The sequence below is a fragment of the Hemicordylus capensis genome, chromosome 2 (genome assembly GCF_027244095.1).
Source record: "Hemicordylus capensis ecotype Gifberg chromosome 2, rHemCap1.1.pri, whole genome shotgun sequence".
Classification (NCBI taxonomy): Eukaryota; Metazoa; Chordata; class Lepidosauria; order Squamata; family Cordylidae; genus Hemicordylus; species Hemicordylus capensis.
The window spans coordinates 105,513,840-105,535,560 of NC_069658.1; the positions used below are offsets into that span (position 1 = coordinate 105,513,840).

Sequence of the window (21,721 nt, forward strand, 5' to 3'; positions counted from 1 at the left end):
CAACATTATTAAAAACAAATTGTGAAAAGGTAAACTGTGATCAGGGACAGATTTTCTGGGTTTTTTTGTACACTACCTAACTCTGTTTTGTGAACATTAAACTAAGAAGTTGTTCTAGTAAGAACTAAACAGCCTACTTTCCTTTCACTGTCTGGTTAGAGTGCTGGACTAGGCCAGGGAGACCCGAGTTCAAATCCCCATTCAGCCATGGTACTTGCTGGGTGACTCTGGGCCAGTCACTTCTCTCTCAGCCTAACCTACTTCACAGGGTTGTTGTGAGGAGAAACTTAAGTATGTAGTACACCGCTCTGGGATCCTTGGAGGAAGAGTGGGATCTAAAATGTAAATAAATAAATAAATGATAATGATAATGATAATAATGATAATAGGTTCAAATGGGGTTCCACAAGTTAGATCTCTTGTGCCTCAAAAGTTCATGAGTCCACCATCTTGGAACAGGGTAGATGACATCATTACAAACTACACCATTGAGGTGTCCCTGTCTATCACTCACAACAACTGTACCAAATTTGGTTCAAATCAGTTAGACAGTCCTCAAGTTAGTGCACTTGTGCCTCAAAAGTTCACACATCCACCATCTTGGATCATGGTAGATGACATCATCAAAATCTACACCATTGGGACATCTCTATGTGTCAATACAGCTGTAGCAAATTTGATTCAAATCTGTTAGACTGTCTACAAGTGAGTGCACTTGTGCATCGAAAGTTTACATGTCCGCCATCTTGAATTGGGTTGGATGACATTGTCACAATCTATGCCATTAAGGTGACCCTATGTGTCCCTACAGTTGTAGTATATTTGGTTCAAATCGGTTAAGCAGATCACAAGATAGCCCACTTGTGCCTCCAAAGTCTACACGTCCACCATCTTGAATCAGTGTGGATGACATCATCACAAACTATGCCATTGCAGTGTCCCTGTATGTCACTCACTGCAACTGTACCCAATTTGGTTCGAATGGGTTAGGCAATCCACAGATTAGCCCGCTTGCGCCTCAGATGTTCATGTGGCCATCATCTTGAACTGGAGGGGATGACATCAACACACAGCATGCCATTTGGGCATCCCTATGTGTCCCTACAGCTGCAGCAAATTTGGTTCAAATCGGTTAGGCAGTTCACAAGTTAGCCCTCTTCAGCTTCAAAATTTCATGCGCTCACCATCTTGGAACGGGGTGGATGACATCATCACAAATTACGCCATTGAGGTGTCCCTACAACTGTATCCGATTTAGTTCATATTGGTCCAGGTGTTGCTAAGTTGAGGGGGGGTGGGCGGAACACATGGATACGCGCACACGCACACACGCACGCATACACAGAGAAAGCCAGGTGATCTCATAAGCCTACTGGAAAGTAGGCTAATAAAAGTGCATATACAACATTGTTTGATGTCTTATCATTGGTTATTCATCACTATTCATCACTTGATGCTTCACAGCTGAACATGTGAACTGATTCCACTAAAAAGCCTTCGCTGATATCCAAATTAAAGCAGCAGTTGCAAAATCAAGTTGCACTTGTGCAAGGCTGTTGCATTAAGTCTGGAGTTTGTGTTTGAAATGAGTGTGGCGCTCGTGCAAACATGTTTGTGCTAGTGCAACACAGTGAACAATCTGTGGCATGCTTCATATGTTTTGCAGGGAACTTTTACTCAAGACCACAAAAGCACAGTTCTGAAAAACCCTGCAATTTAGCACAGTTACATGATTTTATTTTGCAGCGCAATTTTCTGTATTGCGTAAAGATTTTGTTAGTTTAGATGCCAATCCATGTATTTAGTTTGATGTGAGGTAATAAGAATATTTTATCTCCGATACTTGATCTGTAAGAATTCATTAGTGTATGCAGGTCACCAGATAACATGTATGAGTCCTTGAGGCGATTCTCACGATCGGCCAAAAGTGGGCTAAGGGAGCCTAGCCCGCTTTTTGGCGAGTGTGAGAACCACCTCAAAGCGGATAACCCACTTAACTAGCCCTCCCCTTAGATGAGGTTAGCGGAGTGAACGCTCCACTAACCCCATCTCTTCAATCGTGTGTTTCCACAGCATGGCTCCGTGCCACGGCAACACATGAGGAAACCCCCGCCGGGAGGCTGAAACAAGCCTCCCGGCCCTGGGAGTCTCTCCAGAATGCCCCGCACACTCACGCAGGGCATCCTGGAACTTCTGGGGGCTGTGTGGCCCCCGATCCCTGCAGCCCCCGCTGGCTCCCTGACGGAGCCGGCAGTCATGTGGGCGGCCAATCCAGCCGCCCAGGGCTGCAGCCTGGATCATCTGTGGGGAAAGTGGGCCAAGCCCACCCTCCCCGCAGAACCCCCTCCAGCGAGTCTCACCGATTGTGAGACTCGCCTCCTTGTGTAGCCAAACCCCAGATCATGAGCCGCCTGACATGCAAGGTGCCTACCTTACATGAGTTGTGGTGGTTGGGTTTGTTTGTTTGTTTGTTTGTTTGTTTGTTTGTTTGTTTGTTTGTTTGTGAGATGAGATGAGATGGTGGGAAATGGACAGTGGCAGTTCTCTGTCTGTGAGATTTCTTGGTGACTGCTGTGTGTTCCATGTTTAGCCTTGTGCTTCATTCACTGCTCTGGTCTGGTGACTCTGCTCTGCAATCTGATTCTGCATTGGTATTGCAATGTGGCTGAACTAGAAGTTTCTCTCTGGTGGTCTTCTCTGTCTGCAATCTGCATTTCAAGGTCAGGTGTACTCAGTCAAAATGTTGCTAAGTTAGGGTGGACCTACTGACCCAGAATTTTTTTTTTTAAATCATTTAAAATCACCTGATTACCCAATTGTTTTGCAAGTTAGATGGTAGGTAGCACCCATCATGACCTACCACCCAACCGCCTTTGGTGTCCCTAGGTGCAATCCATGGGGAATAATGGGCTATTTCTATTCCCCCATTATTCCCTATAGGTGAACCAGTTCATTCGAACCAACCACTGGCTCAGTTCAAATTTGAACCGGTTCTTGAATTCACAGTGTAGTTTGAATTTGTTTCAAATTCAAACTGAACCACAGAAACCTGTTCTGGGGACACCCCTAAAATCCACCCCAAAATCCAGATGAATGTTAAGTAAGCCCAAGTGATTTCAATTGAAAACAGGAAGTTTTCCTTGGAGTCCCAGTTGTTAGAGCCATTTTATCATTAGAGACAAAGTAAGGCACCTTTCAGGACCTTCTCTCATGACACAGGCTCTAGGTGAAGAACAAGGCCAGCACAACCCAACTCAACCAGTGGTACAAGCAGCTGCCTGGGATGATGGAATTCATGCTACTCTAGAAAACAAGCAAGGGAAAAGCAATATCCAACTCTACTCTAGGCATTTAGGATAAGAGGCTTTGAGATAGGAGCAAATGTGTTCCTTCCCCCTGATTTTCTCAGCTGCAGTTCCTCTCCCTTGCTCCATTCACTTGTATAGCAGGTGAAAAGGGCTGCAATTTGGAAAATCGCTTCCCACAGCATACAAAAGACATAAATGTGGTGGCAGCAGTAGCATCAATTATTCCCTTTGGCAATGATATCGCAATGCTTGAGCTGGGCTTGCTGATCCACTCTGGGCCAGTCACTTCTCTCTCAGCCTAACCTACTTCACAGGGTTGTTGTGAGGAGAAACTCAAGTATGTAGTACACCGCTCTGGGCTCCTTGGAGGAAGAGCGGGATATAAATGTAAAAAAAAAATTAATAATAATAATAATAATAATAATAATAATAATAATAATAATAATAAATACCTACCCTTAGCACAGTCATCTCAGGGATTCACTTCTGAAACTCACTTCTGAAACCCCACACCCTAGAACAGCCTTTTCCCTTCACTCTCTTCTCCATCCCAAACAGCTGGCTCTAGATTTGCTAGAGGACCACTTTTCAAAAGACAATGAAGACAATTCTCACCAAAGTGGATCATCAGTAAGTGTCAGTCTCTCCACACTACTTTTCTGGTTACAGTAGCAACCAGTAATCAAGTGGCACACACACTGTACCTCTTAAGGCTGTTTTTGGGCTGCCTGTTGCTGATTCTTACTCCAGTTCAGCAGAGAGAATAAAGAAATTCAACTTTGTAAACTAACCTTTACAATATTATCCATGTGGCAGAAACAAAGCACAAGGCAATATAGTAAGGAAGAAAGGAACTATGTTAAATGGTCTATAGCATTAAGAGTAAAAAGCAGATGCTGTTGCTATGCCAAACACATTTATTAGTCTCTGCAATCATGAGTGCTCTGCACATATTTGAAAATATTAGTTTGTACAATAATACATTGCATTAAGCTTTTAACTGTATATTTAAAAATAGATGTGGAAAGGAACATCTAATTGCACAACTTGTTAAATGAACATCCAATTAGGCCACCATTACTGGCTCTAAGAATATATAAGGCCAGATGGCCAAAGCAACAACACCTGCAAGCTTTGCACAATACTGTGTATCTAATGGTTTAGCAAAAATGATGCTTGCTGGATCAACTAGTGGAGGTATAAACTCGAAGAACCAATGGAGCAACTGTGAAAAGGTGTGCATGAAGTGATTTTCCGTTGTTTTTATACAGACTAGGAAATAACATTGGCCGACATGATGTGCAGTCCTAACATCTCTGTTAGAACTTGAGGTGCTTGTGCTTCAGACCCGCAAGCAGTGGCACTGCTGTAGAGAACCAGCGCCAGCACTATGAATGTTACCATTATCTTACTGGTGCCGCAAGACCTAGTGGAAACTAAGCATCATGTCAGTGACCAAATAAAGTTAATGTGCTACTTGAAGTTTGAACAATGTGGGTGAGAAAAAGGAAGAGGTGGGCAACCTCTCACCATGAACAGTTATTTACAAGTATGGTTGAAATGACCTCTTCTTTGATGTAAATAGACAATCTGGTGACCACATATTATGTAAGCCGTAAGATCTGCCACTGAATCATAGGAAAGAACCTCAAGAAAGAATATGACTATTTAGAGCATAGGATCAATTAGCTGGACATTAATACCATAACAGCAACACTTATTTTTCAGATCTTCACAGGCATAAATATGCCAAAAAACAGTGCACACCTTAGCTACTTTTAAGAAACAGTGCTTCACCTTAGATCCACTAGTATACTTTTCTAGCATTATAAATAGCATGAGATACACCATATATCAAATGTACAAAGCCTATAACCTGATTCAGACATTATGCGGTACGAGTGTAGAGATGTCTGTACACTTGTACATGTGTTTGCATGAATGACTATACCTGAGTTCATTTAAAAAGTGAATCTGCATAAAGGCCCTTCGAATGCATGGTAGCATAAGAATACAAGAACAGCCCTGCTGGATCAGGTCCAATGCCTATCTAGTCCACATCTTGTTTCCCACAGTGACGCACCAAATACCTCTTACAACCCTACAGGCAAGAGCTGAAGGCATGTCCTCTCTCCTGCTATGGCTCCCCTGCAACTGATATTTAGAGGCGTCTTGCCTGAGGCTGGAAGTGGCCTTTTACCACCAGACTACAAGCCATTGATAGACCTGTCCTTCATGAATTTGTCTAAGCTCCTTTAAAAGCCACCCAAGCTACTGGTCATCAACACATCCCATGGCAGAGATTTCCATAAAGTAATTATGCACTGTGTGAAAAAGTACTTTCTTTTGCTGGTCCTAAATATCCTGACAATCAGTTTCATGGGATGACCTGGGTTCTAGTATTGTGAGAGAGGGAGAAACATTTCTCTCTGTCCACTCTCTCTACTCCATGCATAATTGTATACACCTCTATCAGGTTTCCCCTTAGTCAACTCTTTTCCAGACTAAAAAGCCCCAGATGCTGTAGCCTTGCTTCATAAGGAAGGTGCTCCAGGCCCCTGATCATCTTGGTTGCCCTCCTCTGCACCTCATCTAGTTCTACAATGTCCTTTTTAAGATACGGAGACCAGAACTGTACGCAGTACTCCAAATGTTGGCCGCACCATAAATTTGTATAAGGACATTATAATATTAGCAGTTTTATTTTCAATCCCCTTCTGAATTATCTCTGGCATGGAATGTTAAACTGCCCTTTTCACAGCTGCTGCAGGAGGAAGAGATTCTTACAATCAGCAAAAAGCGGGCTAAGGGAGCCTAGCCCACATTTTGCTGATCGTCTGCTGCCACAGGAGCCGTGCGGCTCCTGGCAGCAAACCATCCAAATTCCCCCTCCCCTTAGCCAAGGTTAGCGGAGCGAAGGCTCTGCTAACCCCATCTTTTGGATCGTGTGTTGCTACGGCGTGGCTCCACACTGTGGCAACACACAAGGAGACCCCTGCCAGGAGGCTGAAATAAGCCTCCCGACCCTAGGTGGTCTGTCCAGGATGCCCCGTACACTTGCGTGGGGCATCCTGGAACTTCTGGGGGCCACGTGGCCCCTGATCCTTGCAGCCCCCACCAGCTCCATGATGGAGGTGGCAGTCATGTGAGTGGCCAATCCGGCCGCCCAGGGCTCCACGGGTGATTGTCTGCAGGGAGAGCGGGCTAAGCCTGCTCTCCCTGCAAACCCCCTAAAGGTGAGTCTCAATGATCATGAGATTCATCTCACTGTCAACGCTTTTAATGAGCTGTCCACCACAACCCCAAGATCTCGCAGTCACTCAGACCCCCTCAGGGTATATGTGACGTTGGGTTTTTTATGCATCATTTTTTACTTGCATACATTGAACTGCATTTGCCATTTTGTAGCCCACTCACCCAGTTTGGAGAGATCCTTTTGGAGTTCCTCACAATCTGTTTTGGATTTCACTACCCTAAATAGTTTGGTGTCGTCTGCAAATTTGGCCACCTTGCTGCTTACCCCAACTTCTAGATCATTTATAAATAAGTTAAAGAGCACTGGTTCCAATACAGATCCCTGAGGGACCCCACTTCTTACTTCTCTACATTGTCCAAACTGCCCATTTATTCCTACCTTCTGTTTCTTGTCTTTCAACCAGTTACTAATCCACAATTGAACCTGTCCTCTTAACTCATGATTACTAAGTTTGCTCAAGAGCCTTTGATGGGGAACTTTGGGAAAGTTTTTTAGAAGTCCAAATATGCTATGTCAATGGGAACACTTTTATCCTCATGCTTGTTGATACTCTCAAACAATTCCAAAAGCTTAGTGAGTTATCCTTCAGCAAAGCCTGTTCTATATGTTTAATAATTTTGTCCTTTTATACCTGCATTCAACATAACATGTGAATGACTGTACCTATGTACAGATCTGTACCTATGTACACTGCACACTCATACGACTGTTGAACATAACATGTGAATGGGCCTTATATAAATGGTCTATCCACAAGCACCAGTATTTCAAATACATGTTGTCAGTATATATGTCACAGTTAACCCAAGCCTGCCCCTCCCAATGCCTGAGGCAGTGCAGCAAAGGGCCACCTTTAATGCCTTAAGTTGCCAACTAACATCAGATTTAACCCTGTTATGAAGCTATTCTTACGCACTATGTTTCACTGTCTCTCACTATGATGCTGACCAGATACCAAGGAGAGACTCGGGGTCCTTGCTTGTCAGAGAGCTGGTTGTTGTTCTTCACTTGAGCAGTAAGTATATCTTAAAGGTGGAATGTACTTCTAACCTGGGCACCTAAAAGCCTAATTTCTATAGTTCAGACTGGTCAGACAACAGTGGGGTGGCCTTCCCGATCGGCCCAAAGATATATCATGTCTCTTCTCCTCTCCACCACTCGGAGTCCAAATATCCAAAAAGATGTTTCATAACCATTCACACCTCATATTCATGTCTGCTGAATCCCCTTCTTGTAATTGGGTTCACCCAAATTCTCCAGGAAGTGAGACAATGGGGCTATTCTTACGATCACAAAAATCAGGCTAGTCCTAGCCCGATTTTTGTGATCGTAAGAACCACCAGGCTCGCAGCCGAGCCCGGTGGTTCTGGAGCGGCTAACCTGCTCCGAGCGCTCCGCAAACCCAGGCTATCTGCTCGTGAGTAGCCGCAGCGTGGCTCCGCACCATGGCTACTCGTGGGTAGACCCCGGCCAGGAGGTTTAAAAGCAGCCTCCCAGCTTGGGGGTCTCCCCAGTATGGCCTGTGCGCTCACACAGGGCATACTGGGGGTTCCGGGGGCAACGCAGGCCCTGAGCTCCCCAGCCCCCGCCGTCTCCGTCTCGGAGCCGGACATCGTGTGGGCGGCTGATCCGGCCACCCAGGGCTCCCTGCCCTCTCGTAAGCGGGGAGAGCGGGCTTAGCCCACTCTTCCTGCTCAGTGCCCTAAACCGGGTCTCACTGATCGTGAGACCCAGTCCAATGAGGGTATTCACAAGCACATGCAAAATTGGGCTAAGGGAGCCCAGCCCGGGTGTGTGTGTGTGTGTGTGTGTGTGTGTGTGTGTGTGTACTGCCAGGATTGAGCCCAATCCCAGTGGCACCACAGCAGCAAGCCCGCCTATGAAGCCACCCTGTGAAATGAGGTTAAGGGAGCAAGCGCTCCCTTAACCTCATTTTTGGGATCGTCTGTCAGCTGCGGCTGCTTGCAGTCACGGGCTAACAGACTCGGGGAGGGGAGAGTGATCCCCATAATGCACGGTGCACTCACGCAGTGCATTATTGGAGCTCCCGGCGAGGGGAGGGGTGGATGTGTCCCAGCACCCTGACCCTTGAAGCTACCGGCAGCAGCTGGTGCTCATCTGGGCAGGTGATTTGCCTACCCAAAGAAGGAGGGCTGTTCATGTGTAGGGGAGGTAACAATTTCATAGCTTTCTCCCCTCGCCCCTTTAGAGCCCATTCTCTAATCATGAGAATGGGCTCAGAGAGTAAGATTAACTTCATAACAAGGTTAATTTAATAAAATTAGTTGGCAACTTAAGGCATATAAAATGTGTGTGAAAGTGCTTGATAAGAAATAGGCATTATAACAAACTGTCACTGTGCTATTTTTGGTTGATTTATTACTACTATTACTGTTAATTCTATACTGATTTTCAACAAGAAAAAGTTCTCAACATGCTTTAAATAGAGAAAGAAGAAGAAGATGGTTCCCTGTCCCCAAATGGGTCACAGTCTAGAACAGAGGTTCTCAACCCTGGGTCTCCAGATGTTGTTGGACTTCAACTCCCATAATCCCCAACCAAGGGCCACTGGGGCTGGGGATTATGGGAGCTGAAGTCCAATAACATCTGGGGACCCAACACTGAGAATCCCTGGTCTAGAATGAAACACAAAGTAGATACCAGCAACACCCACTGAAGCTGTGCTGGGGTTGAATAGGGTCAGCTGTTCTCCCCCTACTAAATATAATCACCACTTTGAAAGGTGCCTCTTTGCCCAATGAGCAGGGTAATCTATGTACATTCAGGGGGAAATGGAAATTCTATGACTTCGTGTTACCAGACTTGCACTTGAGCTAGTGTGAGTAAATACACAGTGTTTGTATTCAGTGTGCTGCTTGTGGTTTGCTCCTCCATTTCATATCCTTTTGCAATCAGTTCCTTTCACAGGTCTCATATCCAGTGTCTGGATACCCTAGGACTAGTATCCTGTGAGCCTTCCCCTTTTCTCATGTCCATTATTTGTACCTTATATCTAGTATCCTCTGAAATTAGCCCCAACCCCCTTCCCTTGACCTTGGATTTGATGCTGACAGTGGTGGATAGAGGCAGCAGGCAAAGGTGCTCACTGCATCTGCACACGTACCCTCACCACCCCAAAGCTAGCATTTCTGCCAATCTGCCTTCTGAGACACTTGATCACACCCCATTAGCAGGCCAGTTCTGATATATGTCAAAAAAAAATACCCAGAAATTCACTGATTGCATCTTATACCCTATAATAAACCACACACACAACACACACATACTTTCAGCACTATTGTCCTATTCACACTACTTCACACAAACATCCATTTGTATTGCTCTCCAAGACACCCCAGTTCCTCTCACAGATACTCAAACTATAGTATTACAAGGGGTAATTTATTCCCTACAGTTGATATACCAACACTATCAGCTCTTCATACTCTTTGGCAGAAAGTACTCACAAACCCTTAGTGCATATTTAAGTAACTGCTAATATAGATTAGTCCACTCATGATAATTACTTGTCTTATATGACTATAAAAACAGCATTAATAAGAGGGTCACAAGTGCTCCATAATTTCAATTCTTATGTACCTCGTAGGATTTCTAATCCATATTAGCAATCTGTAATAGAGGATCAGGGAGCAGCAACAATTATTTCTCATTTCTACAACACTTTCCCATGTTTTATTGTTTCCTACATTTTAGATAGTCAACACACACAATGCATTGTGACCTACCCTAAAATAATATGAATGCCTTCCAGGACTATCCCACTCACCATGATTCACTAAAATATTCTAATACTATAGAGACTTTTCTAGCATCATTCAGAGACTCAAATATGCCATACAAATAAATAGATCAAGGCTATATGGAGCATCTAGGCACAAGCCTCCACACAACCTGTGATCTTTTTGCATGTGGGACAGTCTAATCGAACTAACCTCCAAAGAGCTTCCTGGACTACTGTTTAACGCAAGCTCCGCCTCCCATTTCTCCTAGATCATACCTACAACCCAACCCCTCTTATATAAGACACTTACTTACACCGCTTACCCCATTTTTTTCTCGGTGTTTCCACACTGCTCTACTTTTCCCACCCAGCCAGCAGTTAGCAACTCTTGCCTCTTCCAAGCGAGTGGGTGTTAAATAACCTACTCTCCTCTCACACGTCTCCCTCAGGCCCGGCTCCCTCCCTGTCGTCCCCCGTCCCAAAACTTCCCCCGCACGCCCAGCCAGGTTCCTTCTGCGGATTCTTCCCCCCACCCCCGCTCAGCCTCGATGCCACCCACGCCCTCGTGTTTGGAGGAGCTCAGCCTCCAGGCGCCCACATGCCAGAGGAGGCAGCAACTGCTGCCACCTCCGGCGCGCCCCTCTCCCTCGCGCCACCCACCCCCACTTTCCAGGGCTCACCTTCCCGTTCTCCTCAACCCCCAAAAGGTGGCCTTGCAGAATATCCATAGGAGAGGACCAGCTGGCGTGCGCGAAGGTCCCTTTGAAGATGTGCGCGAGCGGCGAAGCGTGAGGGGAGCACATTGCGCGCGCCTCTGGCTGGACGGGGCAAAGCGCGGGAGGGTCACCAGGGGTGCCTGTTGCAGCTGCTGCTCTCGACCTCCCTTGCGGTGCAGGTGGCTGCACACCCTGCCGCCTGCTGCTGCTGTTGCTGCTCCCCAGAGTCCTTCCTCCTCCTGTGCCAAGAACAGCTCCCACGGCACCTGTCAGCATCTCTCCACCCCCCCACCCAAAGACTGTCCCCCTTTGGGGTGTGGTTTCAAGCACTGGCAGGCTCCCTACCCTCCTCCATCTCTTCTTTCTGCTCGGTGGAATCCGCAACTCTACAGATTGTCCTGCTTCATCCGAGAGAGCCCGCGCTCCCTTCTCCTCAGCGGGTCCTATTGAGCTCAGGAGGTGCAACGCGTCTCTGACTCACTCAGCCCTTTCTGCAATGCTTAAGAACAAAAAACAAAACAAAAAAAAAACCCACTAAAACCTTTTTACCACATATAGTCAGGGAAGCATTGCCGCCCGCAAATGGCATCAAACAGCTTCCTTTGGAAAGAAAAAGTCAGACGTAGGAATCAAGATCCTCACGAAGCAGTTATCACTAGGGAATACTGGAGCTGATGAGCCCGATCCTGAATCAAATTTACACGCCTCCCGCTTTTCCCACACGCTGTCATAGTTGTGTCAGCCAGTGGGGGTGCCTTGTCGAGACCCACTGCCCAAGAACCGGGGACGGGGTGGTGGTGGTGGTATACAAGCTCCCCACACTTCCCTCTTCAACTGGTCTGCCTTCACTCCTAACAGGAGATGAGGTGAAAGATCTGTTCTCTTTTCTTGGATTATATATTCATACATTTTTATTCCACTGACCCTTCATCCAGGCAGCTCAGGACAGCCTACAGGTTCCATCCCACCCCACATCTGCCACCATTTATCTTCACAACAACTTTGAGATAGAATAGGCTGAGAGGCTGCCAGCAGCAAGCCACTTCCGATGATATGTCCTAATTGCACAGGGCAGGTGCACATGGGTGTGAATGTCTCCCCCCTCCCAACACACACACACACCCCTGCTTTATCCACTAAGGAGAGGTTCTTTTGAAGAAAGATTTGGTTGGAAGACACCTCGCGCTTCCTCTCCATAGTCAGTTGCTGTTGACCTAACAAGGCGAAGGACAGAGAACCCCTAACCCAGTAGCCCCTCTCCAAAGAAAGTATCCTTGAGGGCACAGCTATTTAGTGGACAGTGAGACTGTAGAAGGAGAATTTGCCAGTAAACTAATTTCCCATTCCCCTACTTATCTTTGGGGGATTTCACTTTAAATACCTTGGGGGAGATCTAAACAATGCTCCCTCGCTTCCTGGGTGGGAGAACTGTCTGAATTCTAGGGCTGAATTCCAGCCTGATGCAGGGCTGGCTCTGGGGGATCTGGCGCCCTGATGCAACATTCTGTTGAGCGCCCCCCCCCCCAGCTATAGTAAAAAATGAAAATTCAAAATAAATACAACTAGTGTGTATTCAAAATTTTACTTAATTATGTACATAATATGTATATAATATAATTATAATTATATTACTCCTATACTTAAAGAGCTATTTGGCTACCAATACTCTTCTGGGCAAAATACAAGGTGCTGGTTATAACCTATAAAGCCCTACACAGCTTAAGCCCTGGGTATTTAAGATAATGGAGCAGTCTTGGTGAGAGAGAGAGAGAGAGAGAGAGAGAGAGAGAATGAGAATGGAGCAGTCTTGGCGAGAAAAAGATAGTCCGTTCCCCGTTGTTCCAGAGGTCCCAGTCCTCCTCCTGTCACAGGCAGTCCGCCCCACCCCCCGCAGCACTTTCTTTCCCCACCAGGCTCCCTCCTTCCTGCCATTTTTGTCCGCCCGCCGCAGGGCTCCCTTGTGGGGCCGCCGGCCACCTCCTCCATCATCACTGTGTCTGGTGCCATTTTCTTCTCACCGCCTCCCGCCAATTCAAGCCGCTGCATGGCCGAGGGGATGGCTGTGGGGGTGCGTGTGTGTCCTTCTACACCCCCACCCCCAGCAGTGGCAAAAGATATCAGAGCAATGCTGTGGCCTGCTGCTTGGCCCGGTGTCGCTTCCTAACTGTGAGATACTTAATAGACTTCACTGCACAGGTGCGCCTTGCAACTGGGAAGCGACGCTGGGCCAAACAGGAGGCCACAGCGTTGCTCTTGTTCGGTTGCTCCCGCCGCTGGTGGGGAGGTGTAGGCAGTAGGACACACACGCACCCCCGCAGCCATCTCCTCAGCCGTGCGGTGGCTGGAATTTATTTTTTTTAAAGGAGGTATCATCAGCTCGACGCCCTCCTGCAGACTGCGCCCCGATGCGGTGCATCTTCTGCTTAGTGGTAAGAGCCGGCCCTGGCCTGAAGTACCTTTCAATGAAATGCTGCTTGGAAGTGAATATGTCAATTATATAATGCCATGTGAATGTATGGATGGATGCCCATGTTGTGGCTCTGCATACCTCCTCTGAAGAGGCTTAGGAACATAGGAAACATAGGAAACTGCCATATACTGAGTCAGACCATTGGTCTATCTAGCTCAGTATTGTCTTCACAGACTGGCAGCGGCTTCTCCAAGGTTGCAGGCAGGAATCTCTCTCAGCCCTATCTTGGAGAACAGCCCTATCCTGTAACGATAGAAGAGGTCAGAGCAGTTATCTCAGTGGGAAAGAACACATCGGCCCTGGGGCCTGATGGTCTGACATGGCCTTTCTATAAGATTTACGCAGACCAGCTACTACCAGTTTTAGCAAAATTATTTAATTTTGTCATAGACAATGGGCGTTTCAATAGGTCCTTTGGGGACGGCCTCTTAATTTTTTCCCCCAAGAAAGGTGACACCACTTTACCACAAAACTGGAGACCGATAACCCTCACAAATATTGATTACAGAATCTTTGCCAAAATCCTAAATAATCGATTGGCGAAAGTGGCCCCTAAATTGGTCCACAGCTTGCAGACAAGTGCTATCTCAGGAAGAAAGATGACAGACTCATTGTGTCTGCTGAGAGAACTTTTTTACTCTATACAGAATGAAAGTTGGAAAGGTCACCTCCTCTTATTGGATCAAGTTAAGGCCTTTGACAAAGTGAACCACAATTATTTGTGGACATTGTTGAAAGCTAAAGGTATACCACCCCTGTTTGTTACTTGGATACAGCTGCTCTATACGAATGCAAAGGTGACACCACAGATTAATGGATGGCGGGGCGACCCGATCATTTTGCATTCGGGTGTCCACCAAGGATGCCCACTGAGCCCATTACTTTATGTTTTTGCCCTCGATCCGATCCTGATCAGGATTCAGAGAGAACCCCATCTGCAAGGACTCTCGGTCTCTATCCCTCCGCCCTGTGAGACCTTCCAGGGAGGGGGGAGGAGGGAGAGTGATGGGATAGCCGAACCACCTGTCCACTCAGAACCGCATTCTGAGTTTAGGGTAAAATTTGTAGCTCATGCCGATGATGTTACATTACTGTTATCAAATGAAAATGAAATCTCTGTAATACTAGACCTCTTCTGGGAATATGGCAAGATCTCAGGCTCAGAATTAAATGCTGACAAAAGTGTATTTGTTAAAATGGACTCCAGACGCCAGCAACTCTCGTGCCTACCCATATCGAATGTAAAAGTGAAGGGGCCCCAGAGTCCAAATTGAAGTGGGTAGATACAGTAAACATTTTGGGGATTGAATATGGGATTAAGGAAAAAGTCTGGGGGGGGGGGGAATTGGACAGATTGGGAAGAAAAAGTAATGCTTAAAATCACCACGTGGAAAAAATGGAGCCTTGCCATGTACCAGAAAGCGGTTTACATCCGGACTTACCTGATACTCTCAGTGCATAACCTGGCGGTACTCTATCCTCCCCCGCTCGATCTCCTTTGGAGAGTTGAAAGCCAGATCTTCCGTCTAGTATGGCACACAGCGTCCTTCCCTTTGGCCCGTGCGGTAGCATTTAAGGAGGTTGAGCGGGGAGGCCTAGCCCTACCTGCCCTGCAACACTATTTTGTAACTGAATTCATGTCCTACAATTTTGGAAACTGGATTTTCATGAATGTCCATAATATGTCCAACCTCCTGCAAAAAACCTGGGTCTCGCTTTTCGCTCTGCGTTGGCGCAAGTCAGCATGGGGCATAGCATGGTGGGGGAAAGGATCTTTCAATGGTAATATCGCACAAGTATTAAAAAGAGAACACCCGGACTACTTGAGAGATTTGTTATTCACACTTTAAAAATGGAAGGTTGAACCGGATCTATTTAAAGGATCCTCCTCAGTTAAGCAGCTAAGGAAAACAATTTATGGAGAGATTCTAGAAGTGGGTTTCTTAAAACCTGATTTAGAACGTAAACGCTACAAACACTGCACTTCACAGTACTTGTTGCAACCCGATCACCCTATCACTCTCTTTAAGGAGAAAAAAGTCCCTTTCCATTTATGGGAAACAAGGTGGCGCTTATACCATCAAGTACTACCACTTAATGCGGCTAAGCCATGGCTCCCAGAGGACCAGCCAGAGTGCCCTAAAATCACTTGCAAACAGAAAGCTAGTGAGCTAGATAAAACATTCAGGGAAACCCACTCACATTTCTTAAAAGAGTGTGTGGTAGCCAAAAGAGTGTGGCAGGGAGTAAGCAAGCTGTTAGAGTGGCCTGATTTGGAAAAACAGACTTGGGAAGAACTAACCTAGGGTTTGAGTGATAGAACCTCCTTTCGAGGTCCCAGAAAGAAACCTTCAAGGAAACGGGACGGAACGGGTGCCCTCATACTAGGGAATTGGAATGTCCCCCTTCTCGTAATCAGGTTAGTAAACCTGTATGTCATTTATGCAATGCTCTTGTTGGAAGTTAAAGGACTTTGTGCTGTCTCTTGTCTCAGACAGTTGAGGACAGACTAGTGAGTCAGAGGGCTAGAGGGTCAAGACATTGGTCACCCCTTCTCCACTGCTCTGACACTATCCCTTTGAAATGTAGATTGGTGCTCTTAGGGATTAACTTCCTTCCTCTCTCTCTTCCCTACCTGCCCTTCTACCTTGCAACATGGCAAGCTCCTCTCCCTGCACCATGTGTGCAGAGAAGATGCAGAATCCATCTGCATCCAGCTAGATAGATAGATTAGAGATCCTAACTCCTCACTTTCCTATCTAGAATGGAGTTCCTTAATAAATGCCTTATATATTGATTTGAAACTATGAATTGGCTCCAAGTTACTTTACTCTCAGCATACACGCATGCCTAAGCAAATTCCGCTGTGTTGTGCCTCTGTGCACTTTGCTATAATGAAAAAGGGATTCTCTCACCACAGAGAATTTCCAACAGCTCCTGCATAGGAATAGGGAGGGAAGACGCGACCAAGAGGTTCATGCAGATGAGACAGTAAATCTCTTCTGGAAAAGTTTGTATGGTTATGTGCAAAAAGACAAGAGTATCTCTTCTAAACAACAATGGGACAAATTGTGGAAATGGACGTTGGACATAACCCACCCGATTACCTGATGTGCCTTGAAATCCCCCACCCCCAAGTTACAGTTCTGCCTGCATATAATTCATAACCTTGTGGGTTTCCAAATCCTTGTGTGTATATCTTTGTAGATATATCATGTACAAACAACCACTCTATATATAATTGTGCTTTGGCCACGTACTGTATGCTTTGGTAGTTTGTTGGTTCAATAAAAAAATCTTGTCCTATTAAAAAAAAAAATTGTCCTATCTTGGAGAAGCCAGGGAGGGAACTTGAAACCTTCTGTTCTTCCCAGTGCAGCTCCATCCCCTGAGGGGAATATCTTACAGTGCTCACACATCAAGTCTCCCATTCAGATGCAACCAGGGCAGACCCTGCTTAGCTATGGGGACAAGTCATGCTTGCCACCACAAGACCAGCTCTCCTCTCCCTTGGGAGAAGCTTGGAATTGGGTTGCCCAGGAAGCTTGGCAGCTCCCCTTATGGCATGGGAAAGGATGCCTCCAGTTTGTATATGGCTTGGCATGCCTTCACAACACACATACAGTACCACAGAGAGAAAGTGAAGTTTTGGAAGCTGACCAGTCCTTACCCTGAACCCATACTTTAAAGCAGGATTTCATGTTAGCATTTAGATTTAGATTTCATCTTAGCACTGTCGACTCAGTGCACAGCAGCTGTGAAAAAGGTAAATGTCATGCTAGGGACTGAAAATAAAAATGCTAATATTATGATGCCCTTATACAAATCTATGGTGCGGCCACATTTGGAGTACTGTGTACAGTTTTGGTCACCATACTTTAAGAAGGGCATTGTAGAACTGGATAAGGTGCAGAAGAGGACAACCAAGATGATCAGGGCCTGGAGCACCTTCCTTATGCAGCGACGCTACAGCATCTGGGGCTTTTTAGTTTGGAAAAAAGGCAACTACGGGGAGCAGAGAGAGTGGACAGAGAAAAAATTTTCTCCCTCTCTCACAATACTAGAACCAGGGATCATCCCATGAAACTGATTGCCAGAAGATTTAGGAACAAAGGAAGAAAAGAAGAATGGTGCTCTTGCAATTAAATAAAAGGTAGGATCCAACTAGCTAGTAGCTGCTGAAAAGTTGTGCATCATACTTTATAAATCACATTCCCTGAAGAGGAGTTCCACGTTGTTCAGCTGCACTGTCCACCCTTACTGGTGAGGACGAGGCCAGGCAGGGTTCAATGCCACGGAAGCAGATGGCAGGCAGGCAAGGAAGGAGGGCGGAACACCGACAGGTCGGACTCCATACCCAGCCAGCCTTCCAGCCGAGCAGCACTGTGGGCAGGAAGCCGAGGCCAGGCGAGCTGAGGCCAGGGAGAGCTCTGGAGGAGGCACGTGGGAGTGACATCACCAGCGCGCCTCCCAAAGGGAGGGGGTGTGAAGGGGAGGAGGACGACGAAGGGAACACAGTTGTTAGTGATAATGGGCTAATAAAGAAGGGCATTGGCCCCATAATTGGGGGTGGGAGGTGCAAGCCTGAGAGGGAGCGTTTAAGGAGCCAGCCAAGGACGAGTGGCTGGCAGTAGGTGAGTGCTGGGTCCAGAGAGAGGCCAGCACAAGGTGCAAACAGCCTGGGACAGAGGAGATTCAGGGTGCAGTTTAACCCCTCCCCATCCCTACTCTGTGGCCGGACTCTCTATGCTCAGTTAGGCTGGGTAAAGGAGACTCCACACATGAAATGCGTTCAGACATACCTTTTAATAAATTGCCAATGTACCATTCCTGTTTTCTTCCTGTTGACATGGTGCTCCCCCCCTCCCCTGGGGCATACCTAGGTAAGAATGGAGTCTAGACCACCCCCGCCATTTGTCCCTCTAGGGGGGCCTTCTGCCGAGCCAAACCTCTGGGTTTTTAAAAAAATTTCAGCATGGCCAAAGGGTAGCTGCTGGGGGGATGAGCCAAGCAGTCCTACCCCTGGTGGCAGCCAGAGCGAGCACTGGGACTGTCTAGCACTGGGCCTGTCCATTTGGCCCTGCAGCTCTTACTAACTGCAGGGCACGCCTATGCAGTTGAGAGATATAGTCGCAAACCCATGACGTCATGGGCCCATGATGTCATGGGCTTTGTTGCTGCCAGTCGGGGGGTGGGGGAGGACTGCTCGGCACACACCTCAGCAGTCACCACTCGGCCACATGGCGGCTGAAATTTTTTTTAAGGTAGTTCAGCGTAGCGCGGCAGATGCAGGGTGGCTGAAGGAGCCCCCACCCCACAGACCTTGGAGGGCCCCCAGACCTTAGAGGGCCCCCAGACCTTGGAAGCCACAGACCGGTTAGAGCGCCTCTGCTTCCTCCCTCCCCATTGTGCTTCCTCTAGGAACTTTAGGACTAATAAAAGGAAGTACTATTTCACACAGCGCATAATTAATCTATGGAATTCTCTGCCACAGCATTTGGAAATGGCCACTAGCTCCGATGGCTTTAAAAGAGACAAATTCATGAAGGACAGATCTATTAATGGCTACTAGTGTGGTGGCTATTGGCCACCTCCAGCATTAGAGGCAAGATGCCTCTAAATAACCGCTGCAGGAGAACAACAGCAGGAGAGAGGGCATGCCCTCATCTCTTGCCTGTGGGCTTGTAAAAGGCATCTGCTGGACCACTGTGGGAAACAGGAAGCTGGGTTAAATAGGCCTTAGGGCTGTTCCTGTGTCCAGCAGGGCTGTTCTTATGTTCACTGAGGAGCAGTTTGGGCAAAGTGCATCACAGAGAGAGAGGGAGGGAGAATCAGATGCTGGTGGGACGGGGCACCCAATATGTGAAAATGAACATACCCCACATGATTAGGACAGGCCAACAGATGTATGGTCCAAAATGACCAAGAGCCAGGCCAAGGTCACCCAGTGAGCTTCAGTCTGGACAAGGTAGGAGAATGATTCCTCTTTATTCGCAGCCCAAAGTCCCAGTTACTTCAGGGTAGATGGCAGGCAAATTTTCAATCACCAGGCATGGGGGTGTACCTCATCAACACAGGCCTGAAAGCTACCTGGATTGAAGACTCTCTGGAAACATATGGAAGCTGCTCTGAGCTCCTTGGAAATGGAATGCAATGCTTGTTTTTGTTTGTTGGTGGTTCAGTTTCAATAACACCTTTTATAGAACTCATCCCAAGGCAGTTTACCAAAATGAAAATGAAAACGAAGATTCCATGAAAATCAAATTAAAACATTGACAACAATGAAAAACAATAAGAACCATAAAACCACCCCAAAACTAGCAGTAATTTTTAAAAGACCAAGACAGCAGCAGGAGATCAGAGGGACTGGCAACACTTAAAGGGTGAAAACCTGAACAAATTAAAAAAATATGTGTAACCCTTTTATTTTAAAAAAAACATTTTAAAGACAAAAAACAATGTCTGGTAGCAAACCTCTGCCTTAAATCTTGAGGCAACTGCTGTGGGTTATTTTTTGGACTAGGTGAACTTTTGGCTTAAACTTGATTCAAGGACATTCCCTGTTTATGCCAGGCAGGATTTGTCCATGCTGTGCCAGAAAAATATAGAGCAGGCAGTGCACCCAAATAAACCTGCTTCAGCAGCATGCAGCCACTAATAATTTACTAGCATTTTTAATTTTGCAGAATTATCTACAAAATTTATTACAGTTGCCATTATAGCGGGGTACTGTAGGTGGGAAAGAGTGACTTGCATATAGAATCTGACAGCCGCCTCTATTTCCCATATCTACCTTACACCTGACAATTTGTCCTCAGCTATTGTCATTCCAGCCTCACATGAAGTGACAGATGCTGTCCATCCATTCTCCCTCGCATGCTGTGGGCAACCTTCACACCCAAAGCTGCTATAAGTGAAGACACTCTACAAAACCTGATAAAAGAGAACAATAAAGAGAATGTGAAGAACTCATTATGCCAAAGTAGGACAAATCTGAGTTTTTAATTACAGTTTTAAAACTGGTAAATACTGCCTTATCCCAACATCAATTACTTGTGCCTTCCTAGACAGAATTCTTTCTTTGAGCTAAGTACTCTTCATGGGTTGCAGATTGAAATGGTACAATTTCAGTACCAGTCATCCCACTATCCAAGGTTCTTTTCCCCAATACTCTCTCATTTTAGACCAGATGCAACAGGGACATGTGCATGGGGCAAGGTCCACATTCTATTTTGATGATAGTCATGGATGTTGGGTCTTAAAATATGAACTATCCCCTGCTAATAACTGGTAAACACTGCCTTCCAGTTACTTGTGTCTTCAGGGAGGGCTTCAAGTTTGAGAGAGCCTCTGCAAATTGTCCTCTATGACTTCCTCCACCTGGATAGCCCAGAGAGTGCCATTCTGCTGCTGAAGCCACCACAGCTACTACCATAGGAACATAGGAAGCTGAGTCAGACCATCGGTCCATCTAGCTCAATATTGTCTATACAGACTGGCAACTTTGCAACTCCAAGGTTGCAGGCAGGAGTCTCTCTCAGCCCTATCTTGAGATGCCAGGGAGGGAACTTGGAACCTTCTGCATGTAAGCATGCAGGTGGTCTTCCCAGAGCGGACCCATCTCCTGAGGGAAATATCTTACAGTGTTCACACATGGAGTCTCTCATTCAAATGCAAACCAGAGTGTACCCTGCTTAGCGAAGAGGATAATTCATGGTTGCTACAAGACCAGCTCTCCTACCACCACCACCACCACCACACTAAGGCTATAAGCACAGATGTGGTCCTAGGGCTCTGGACTACTTTCGATGCAGTTGTCCAACAATGCTGATCCTCGACACCAGTCCCATGTGACATCCTAAACAGGGTTCTTGTTATGTACTCTTTGCTTTGTGGATGAGTGATTGAGACAGGGGGTGGGGTGGCTGAATTTATTTGTTCTTTGATCTAGGGGAGAGGTCTACAGTCAAACTTTATGCTGCAGGAGAACACTGAGACAAAACCATTAGATCAACCAATCAATCAATCTTTATTATGGTCATAGACCAGCATAAAGTATAAGGGTGATTACATGTTAAAAGTGAGAGTAGATAGAAGGTGATTACATATAAAACAGTACATATTAATACTAAAAAGACTAAAAAGACTAAAAATAGTAGATAATACACCAGAAGCATGCGGGCCTAAAAGCCTGAGAAATAGAAAAAGTCATTAAAAATGCATGAAAGG

The 21,721-nt window shown here is 46.3% G+C and overlaps 1 protein-coding gene across 5 annotated transcripts in view; it reads right to left on the reverse strand.

Moving 5' to 3' along the window:
* The window catches only part of GDA (guanine deaminase), an 86,965-nt gene extending 75,358 nt beyond the window's left edge, over positions 1-11,607 (reverse strand). Inside the window, exon 1 of one of the 5 annotated variants that reach the window (XM_053293714.1) lies at positions 11,368-11,607. Coding sequence is in view for 3 of the 5 variants with exons in the window: in XM_053293712.1 (XP_053149687.1) it covers positions 10,987-11,298 (312 nt within the window). In the remaining 2 variants the exon portion in view is untranslated. The other 4 variants (XM_053293712.1, XM_053293711.1, XM_053293715.1 and 1 more) reach the window with 4 other exon arrangements.
* Between the last annotated feature and the right edge of the window lie 10,114 nt (positions 11,608-21,721).